This window comes from Falco rusticolus, chromosome 5, assembly GCF_015220075.1.
Source record: "Falco rusticolus isolate bFalRus1 chromosome 5, bFalRus1.pri, whole genome shotgun sequence".
Classification (NCBI taxonomy): Eukaryota; Metazoa; Chordata; class Aves; order Falconiformes; family Falconidae; genus Falco; species Falco rusticolus.
Genome location: NC_051191.1, coordinates 57,456,258 through 57,464,614, shown reverse-complemented (window position 1 = coordinate 57,464,614; position 8,357 = coordinate 57,456,258). Strand labels below are relative to the sequence as shown.

General features: G+C 50.4%; 2 protein-coding genes across 2 annotated transcripts; one reads left to right on the top strand and one right to left on the bottom strand.

Annotated features, from left to right (window-relative positions):
* Positions 1 to 70: 70 nt before the first annotated feature.
* C5H22orf23 (chromosome 5 C22orf23 homolog) lies at positions 71 to 3,841 on the bottom strand. Its single transcript, XM_037388975.1, has 6 exons — positions 3,651 to 3,841; positions 3,242 to 3,304; positions 2,673 to 2,858; positions 2,067 to 2,201; positions 810 to 910; positions 71 to 514 (listed from the first exon to the last, which is right to left on the bottom strand). Exons 1-6 carry the CDS (start codon positions 3,829 to 3,831, stop codon positions 410 to 412), a joined length of 771 nt encoding a protein of 256 aa, XP_037244872.1. The 5' UTR covers positions 3,832 to 3,841; the 3' UTR covers positions 71 to 409.
* A 12-nt stretch (positions 3,842 to 3,853) lies between these two features.
* On the top strand, positions 3,854 to 8,008 carry POLR2F (RNA polymerase II, I and III subunit F). Its single transcript, XM_037388974.1, has 5 exons — positions 3,854 to 3,953; positions 4,092 to 4,161; positions 4,344 to 4,474; positions 6,080 to 6,151; positions 7,816 to 8,008. The coding sequence occupies exons 1-5, from the start codon at positions 3,934 to 3,936 to the stop codon at positions 7,904 to 7,906; spliced, it is 384 nt and encodes a 127-aa protein (XP_037244871.1). The 5' UTR covers positions 3,854 to 3,933; the 3' UTR covers positions 7,907 to 8,008.
* The last annotated feature ends 349 nt before the right edge of the window (positions 8,009 to 8,357 follow it).

The following is an 8,357-nucleotide window of genomic DNA, read 5'->3' as shown; positions in this document are numbered from 1 at the left end:
AGTGGGCCACAGATGTGGGTGGCAACGTGCACATTAGCATCGTGCTGCCATGAGAAACCTGCACCTCGGGTGGATGGAAAGGAGTGATGTTTTTATTGATGGGTTGCTGTGCTCTGAGGTATTGCATAGGCATAAGGAGGCTCTGCTTTGTCATGTTTTGGTACTCGCTGCTGTGTGTTTTCCGCTCTTCAATATCATTGAGCAAGAAGGGATCCAGTGCATGGGCAGGATTTTAGAACAGCTTTCTTGTGTCACCAGTTATGCACAAACTGCTCCTGCCTTCTGGTTTTAGGCAACAGGTGGTGCTACCCTACTCCAGGCGCAGGCACAGACCAGCCCTTGAGATTCAAATGCCAACAGTCTAGGAAGAAGAGGTGGGAACAAATTGCACTTGTGTTTTTCCCTTGGCCTAGTTGTAGGGATCAGATTTTTTCCCACCAGGGAAGTCTTTTGCCATGATCTCTCTCATTTCCTCACTTCTCTTCTTGTCAATGATCTCCATCTCACGCATTTTCTGCAAAGTACAAAGGGGAAGGGCTAAGCAGGGAGAAAGTTGGCAGCTTTTTTTTTCTTCTTTTGCCAATTTCAAGAACAAAGGTTCTATTTTCCCAATTAATTACAGGTAGAGATGGAAACAAAGGCTGAAAACGTCTATCCCCATTCCCCAAATTCACACCTGTCCTATGCCATGAAGGGAAAGAGTTCTCTGCCCCCTTCCCCACTCGGGTATCAGAGAAGACCCTGCTTTAAGGGCTCTGACACTAGGGGTTCCCTCCATGTACTGTACAGCCAGTGCTGCCCTTGCGTACCTGTGAGATTTCAGTGAGGACAATCGTTTGATACTTCTTGCCCTGTCCTAGAGCTTCCATGTCTGCCAGGAATTCCCTCCTCTCCTGAACTTCATTCACCACTGACAGATAAGAGAAAACACCATGGAAACAGAATTCAGCCAAAAGGCAAGAAAATATGTTTCTGTCTAGATCTGAACCACCAATTTCCTAGCTCTGCTTAAACAGCAGTCTTGCCAGGAGAAGGGTGATAATCTGCTGTTACACTCATCTTGTGTGTGTCATCAAAATACCTCAGCAGTCCCTTACACAATGGGAAATGTTCCCCCCGCCCATCTCCTTACTGCTTCCCATCTTGCAGGAGCAGGAACTTTCTAGGGGTTTTTGTACAGATAGTTCTCTGTTGCTTGTGGGCAATTTAACCAGTCTGTGGATGGAGGCAGAACCTGCTTAAAGCTGTTGTTCATTAGCTGACATGCATCACCCAGTGACTGCAACTATCTCTGCTCCCAGGACCAGCAAAGGCACAGAACATTAGCTGCTGCTTTGCAGTACAGACGTGCAGCCAGCTGGTCCAAATCTTGCCACAGTACTACGTACATGGGTATTTCAAATGTGTCAAGGGCAACACTCAGCTTGCAACAAGTTTTAGAGGATACAAAGCATGCGTGAAGCCAGCCACACTGGCAGCAGTGACCAAAGCACCCCTTCTGTACACATTATTCTAGCGTTGTCCATCTTTGTGCTGCCTTGGCTAGCAAAGGGCAGGCTGGGGTGTACATACACATTGAAGATTCAAGCACAGAGAGGTATTAGGCAGGGTTTTGCCACCCCAGAATACTCTGCAGGCCGAAGTCCATCACTGCTTAAAATTCTGCTCGACATTCAAGCTTTGCTAGCTTAACTGCTATGAACTTGGAGTGAAAGAAAACAGCCCAAACCATGGTCAGACTGGCAAGTGGCCTAGTATGTTGAGTTATGCTGGCTGGAAAAAGGTCTCACAGTACCTGGGCTTCCTGCCCAGGTCACCCTGTGTGTCCCTAGGGTATTCCCCTGCCAGCAGAGTTCATTTTGTGTAGGCAGCCCAGAGAGCTTGAATCTGCCAGCAAACGTCTGGAGTATAAGCTCTGCAGGGGTGGCTGGATCACAGTGTCACAGCAGCATGTCCTTTCTCTTGGAAACGGCTTTGTGGCAACACAGCCTGCCACACCAGCCCTCAGAGGGAGCCAGCTTCCCAGGCTTCCCGCCTGCCTTCCTCCAGGCTACATAAAGACTTACATTCTTCAAACCGGTCAGGCTCAGGTATCTCCTCTTCCTTTGTTTGAACTAGCATCTGCTTCACGTTGTGCTCCACCACATCCTTCCCTGTCGCTAAGATGTTTTGTAGTCTTTGCTTCTCCTTTTCCAAATCTCCTGTGAATGCCAGGGGGAAAAAAAATTATCAGCCTGTCTCGTCAGGGAGGAGCCTGGCCACACTACTTCTCTGCTAATGACGCAGAAGAAGTGTTACGTTAACGACAGCTCATCCCCAGACTGAACTGTGCAAGCACCACACAGGCATACAGAGCCAACCAAACTGACATCAGTGTTCTGATTTCAGTTTATAAACAAGAAAATGACATAGAGCTCCCTTCTTACGCAAGGACTGTGTGAGTCCCTATTGCCTGTCACCCTCCCAGCCAGCGGGCAGAAGTCAGTGAGCACTTTCAGTATATGTTCCCTCAGAGATCCATTTTCAAAGCATCTTTGAAGACAGAAAGCGTGAAGATGAAGAGCAACTAAGATAATGCCTGCTGCTGCTGAGATTGCAGGCAGGGGATGGACAGAAGGGGAGGAGAGGGACCGGCAGCATCATTTATTTATTAGAAATGTTTGCTGACTTACGCCTCGCCTGGGGCTTGAATTTCTCTCGGGTGTAGGCATCTCCTGCCTGGCAGACCTTGGCAGGTCGGAGATGTGGTTTAGCTGAAAGCTTGCTTGGCTGACAAACTGGCGGGGAGAAAGCAGGCGCTGCAGGCACTGGCTCCTTGCTGGATGTGGGGTGGCACTGGAGGGGCAGGGTATCTCCTCCTGGAGAACAAACCAAAAATAATGGTAAGTCAGACAGAGAGAAGCCTGGATGGATGGCCCCATGCCACCACCAGCAGAAGACCTGCCTGTTGATCCACCGTAGCAATGCAAGTGAAGACCCCAGGGTGTCACAGATGTCTCACCTGGGTTGTTGGTATGCGCTGACACGAGACTCTGGTTCAAGTCACACCATTACATCTTGTTCCCTGAATGACCCTGGGGGACACCTTGTCCCGTACATCCATGCGTTGTCAGCAGCAGCCGTGCTGCTGTTTTAAAGCCCTTGCCCGTCCAAGCAGGCAATGGGCGAACGCCCCTGTCTCAAGGTGAGCAGCAAAGGCTCTTCACCAGCACAGCAGCGGGCAGCGAAGGCTGTCACTCACGTTTCACACAGTCCATCAGGTATCGCCTCTGGAAACACGTCAGCTTTGATTCCTCCATCATCGCTGAAAAACATGACGTGTGGGTGCAGATGGCAGCCCGAGGGGGCTCCTGCAGCAGCGGGGACGCGCCGGGGAGCCTGCCCCGGGGCCATCCCCCCCTCACAACCCAAACCCAAAGGGGAAGACGCCGGCTTAGGAGACTCAAGCCGGGGCCGGGCCCGCCCGGTGGCCCCGCTCCCGCCCGGGGGTGCCGCGGTGGGACGCTTCACTTCGCGGGGGGGCCGGGAGGGCTCCTCCGTGCAGCAGCCGCCGCAGGGGCGGGCCGGGCCGGGTCCCGGCGCTCGGGCGGAGCGCGGGGCACGGGGAGGCCGAGCAGCCGGGCCAGGCCCCTGTCCCGCTGCGCCGTTACCTCTCAGCAGCTCCCGGGTCCCCGGGCTGTACCGGGCTGGCCCGGCAGCGCGCCCGCCGCCGCCTCCCCCCGCCGAGCTCCCGCCGGGCCCGCCCGCCGCGGGCGCTGCCGTCTCCATAGCGACGAGCGACGCCCCGGGGGGGAACGCAGGCGCGGAGCGCGGGGCAGCGCGGCGTCGCATTGCCCCGGCAACGGCGCCAACGGGGCACTTCCGGCAGCGTCACGGCGAGAACCCGGAAGTGGTTCCTACTTCCGCCGGGCCGGAAGGCAGTGGGGAAGCAACATGTCTGACAACGAGGACAAGTGAGAGCGGGGTTGGGCGGGGGTGGGAAGGGGAGGGGAGGCGAGGTGGCGGCGTATCTCGCCCCGGGGGGTCGGGTCGGGTCGGGTCGGGGGCGGCCCGGCCCGGCCCGGCCCGTGACGTGCGTGACCCTACCGCAGCTTCGATGGGGATGACTTCGACGATGTGGAGGAGGATGAGGGCCTGGAGGACCTGGAGAACGCGGAGGAGGTGAGTGCCCCGCGGGCCGCCGCGCCGGCCGGCCCAGGCAGGCTCTGCCGGTACTGCGGGCCTGCGCCGTGGCCTGGGCAAGGTGGTCGCAGGGGCTGGGGAGGCCTCAGGGGCTCTCCCAGCGCCACGGGGCCTCGGTGGTGGGTGCAGCTGAGCTCTAACGTTGCTCTGCTTTCCCCCAGGAGGGACAGGAGAATGTGGAAATCCTCCCCTCTGGAGAGCGGCAGCAGGCAAACCAGAAGCGGATCACTACCCCTTACATGACTAAATATGAGCGAGCCAGAGTCCTGGGCACTCGTGCCCTCCAGATAGCGTGAGTATTTCACTCTGTATCCTGAGTGTTGTCACAGCTTTACCTCCCTTCCCAGTAAAAGCTGCTTTTCTCTTTCTTTAAAAACTTCTGGATCTCATGTAATCTGTTACATGACTGCTGAGCTTGTAGACCACCATCGTGGTCAACACTGAAGCACAGGACCATGGAGCTCTTGGTTGCATGTGGAGTCCCTGTATCACTCCTTGGCTGAGACTGTGGTACTCATGTCTAGAGATGGGAGCATTCAGCAATTGCAATGAACTTTCCTCGGTCACAGGCAAAATGAGTAAGGAATGTGACAAGCCGGTTCTGGTTTCTGCCTTTCATAAGGGAGCCAGTGTGGGCTGGAAAGGTCAGAACTGGTTTGTAGAAGCCATGTAGGAGGGAGGGATGCTCCAGAACGTATTCACTTGATACTGCAGGGCTGTAGGAATTGGGAATGGAGTAACCAACCCGAAATCTGTTTTAAGTGCAGTTGCATTGTGGCAAGCTGTAAGGTTTTTTTTTTTAAGTATTTGGAATAGTAAGGCCTCATTTATAATAGGTAATAACATTTAAATCCGTTTTTAAAATGCTGTTAAGGCTGGCTGCTCTCAACTTCATCCATTGATTTACCTGTCTAGACTTGTTTTAATAATACATATTAAAAAGCTCTGCACTTTTTGAAAAACTGCTTTATGAGCAAGGTTATTATGCTTATGGCAAGATTTGTCTGAAAGCACATCTGAGTTTCATTTTGGTTATATCCACCCTCAGAATGATGCCTGTCCTCTACATCATTTAGAAGGTGGTTATCAGATTTTTCCTTAATCATCGCTTTGCCAAGCTGTTCTTTCCACAGTCTTCACTCCATGAAGCTATTTTGTGCACATTCTTTCAGCTGGTGGAAGGCCAGAAAAATGGGGGAGACAAGATGGGCCTGTGCCAGGCCTTTAATCCAAAACACTGGCGCCTGGTTCTGCTTCACCTACATATTCTGCCTTCAGTGCTGAACCTAGGCCAGCAGCAGCCCCCAGTGGCCTTATCCACACATAACTTGAACTTTCTTTGCTGCTGCTGTCTAATGGGCAGATAGCATTTTCCATATTTGCTGTGCTATTGCAACCCTCTGCAAAACGCTTGATTTTTTTTCTTCCTAGAGGTAGAGTGTATTGTAAATCCAGCACCATGCTTTCCCCCAGACGAAGCCTGGAAGATGTGAGCAAATGAGAACATAACAGATGTGCTGGATTTGTAGGAGGTGTGCTCATTTTACAGTGTTTCCACCCTCTTTATTGGATTAATTTTAGGACCACTCTTTTCCTCACATCTAAGTACAGCAGAGGGTGACTAGAAAGTTGTGGATCTGACCAGCCGTTGAACACCAGCTGGTCAGCACAGGCTGAATGATGGGACAAGAAGAATATTCAAGTAAAAACTCAGTCAGTAACCACCTGGGGGAATTTTCTTCCTGAATTGCGTAAGAGAGCAAACCAAATTAGGAAGGTGGTGTCCCACTTCCTACTTCACTGGCCTTTGTCCACATTACATAAGTAGGCACATGCTTAGTTGTCCCTCTTCCCTCTCTGTGCGTTCATTCAAGTGATCGTTGATGTTCTGTCCCAGGATGTGTGCCCCTGTGATGGTGGAGCTGGAAGGAGAGACAGACCCCTTGCTGATAGCCATGAAGGAGCTCAAGTAAGTCCCAGACTTTGGTGGTGACCATATTGATTTCCATAAAGCCAGCGGTCCTCTCTTCATCCCAGCATTTAGAAACTTATCCCAAGACAAGCTTGTCTTGATAACAGTGAGTGCTATCATTCATTACCTTCCCCTTTTTCACCTCGGGACTTCTCCACAGCAGCTCTCTCCCATCCGAGTTGCTTATGCAAAGTACTGATGATTAGGAGTGCTCTGACCTCATTTACTTTGGAGTCCAAGTATTGCTTATTTCTGTGATGAAAATCCAAGGTCCTCATCTTTCTGGATAAGTTTAATTCCCTGAGTGGAATTGATTCAAAGCAGCTAACTGAACAGACCTGTGTTCAAGTGAAGTGCTGGCAAAAAATAAAATAAGGGTCAGGCTGGTGGTGTGGAGAACCTGTTAAGAATGTTATTTTCCTGCACCCTTGCACACTTGGCTTATTGTGCTTGTGGGAGGATACCTCCCCTGCTTACAGAAAGATAAAGAAATCCTTTCTGACTGTAGCAGAGGCAGCTTTTGGATGACCACTTAACAGACCTACCTTTTCACAGCAGAGCTCCTTGCTGGCCCACAGTGTGCCTGTGTGGTCAGTGACCTACACCACATGCAGCTATCCTTCAAGCAGAGCAGCTGGACACCGTTACTGATTAAATCCCTTTTCTTGAACTGAATTGTCCTGCTCCCCCAGTTTCAAGTGCATTCCAGTTGTTCTTGCAGATTTTGTATCTGTTACGTTTCCCTTTATCATTGCCAGAAGCTTCTTAAGTCATATTCCTGTCAGATCTCCAAGCTCTGAGTTGCTTCTGGTCACTGAGCATGAGCTCTAGAAAGTAAGTCAGGGTGTGACAAAGTATAGTGGCATCCTGTGCTGTGCCAAAATTCAGTTGTAATTCTGGGCCTGAGGGAGCTGCTTTGCTGCTAGAAAAACAATGGCCCTGAATGTGATCATTGAAGAAGCTGTATTACTTTTCAAGTCTGATATGGTTGGAACCTGATGCCCTGGTTAGATTCCAGACTGTCTGATTACATTCTGCTGACTTAAATCTACTTCCGTTAAGTTAAACTGTGTTCAGCATTTTCTTGCTTTCTGATTGGGAGCGCTGTTAGCAGATGCTGTACTCCATCCCAGCTGTGCTGGGTTTTGATACCTGAATAGTTCCTATTTCATGTATTCTTCTTAAAAGGTAACTGATGCTCTCAGGGTGCAAAATACTCTGTAAATACCAGTTTGGTGTGAAGGTTCTCAGAATTATGCCACTTCCATAGTGTCTCGTGGGGAAAAATCTTCCATCAAACAAAAGGTGGATTTGTTCAAGTCCCTTGATTATTTTTTCCCCCTATGTCTGTTAGATGCTTGGTGTTGCCTTATAGTGGGTTCAGATCACAGGGCTCAATTCCTGCAGTAGCAACAGAGGGCTGGCCTTCTGTAGGTCTTTGTTGTTTCCAGTCTAAGGGTACTGAGCACTTTGCACCTACAAGAGAGAGAGGTTGTTGGGACTTCCCTCTACTATGTAATACCAAATAACTGGTGCTACACAGATCTCTGTTTCACCTGATGCTCAGTGGCTTCAGTACGCTCACCTCAGTTCCCATTGCCTGCTGCAGCGGTATAGTGAAGGCTGTGGCATTTCTGTTCACCTCTCTGTCCTCCCTTCAGAGCACGCAAGATCCCCATAATCATCCGTCGTTACCTGCCAGATGGGAGCTATGAAGACTGGGGTGTGGATGAGTTAATTATCACAGACTGATCAGCTTCCAGCCATTGTTTGGTTCTTTCCTTCTTGAGAGATGTTTCTATTTTTGTTTATATTTGTGTAAATAAATTATAAACCTCCCCATTTTAAGTTAAATGTCGTTTGTTTTGTTTTTTTCCTCTCATCTTCTCTTTCATCTCACTCCTACATCCCCCAGACTTTCTTCTCTCTACCAGCTTGGTTGTTCTTTCTTTCAGTGTTGTGGGCTGTATTAGTAAGATTAGGGAGCCAAATGCTGTGCTTTTCTTGCAGCTTTTTTTCACCTGTGAAGGTCCTGCCTTTTAGCTCCGCTAAAGACTGCCCTAACTACTTCCTCCTCCTCCTCCTCCAGCATGGCTCCTTCCTGGTTATAGGATTGATAGCCAGTTAAACTCCTGCTGTACAAAAATGCTTTTGCAGGTATTTTGGCTTCAGAAAGACTCCAGCCCTCCACCCCATCCCTTCT

What these genes read in the sequence shown, in the direction of transcription:
- C5H22orf23 (XM_037388975.1), bottom strand. Translation starts at nt 3,831, where the DNA reads ATGCGACGCCGCGCTGCCCCGCGCTCCGCGCCTGCGTTCCCCCCCGGG. An exon ending in ATTCAAGCCCCAGGCGAGGC is followed by an intron (nt 2,202 to 2,672) that starts GTAAGTCAGCAA and finishes TGGCATTCACAG; the next exon opens with GAGATTTGGAAAAGGAGAAG. An exon ending in GCCTGACCGGTTTGAAGAAT is followed by an intron (nt 911 to 2,066) that starts GTAAGTCTTTAT and finishes CTTATCTGTCAG; the next exon opens with TGGTGAATGAAGTTCAGGAG.
- POLR2F (XM_037388974.1), top strand. Translation starts at nt 3,934, where the DNA reads ATGTCTGACAACGAGGACAA. An exon ending in ATGTCTGACAACGAGGACAA is followed by an intron (nt 3,954 to 4,091) that starts GTGAGAGCGGGG and finishes ACCCTACCGCAG; the next exon opens with CTTCGATGGGGATGACTTCG. An exon ending in ACTCGTGCCCTCCAGATAGC is followed by an intron (nt 4,475 to 6,079) that starts GTGAGTATTTCA and finishes GTTCTGTCCCAG; the next exon opens with GATGTGTGCCCCTGTGATGG.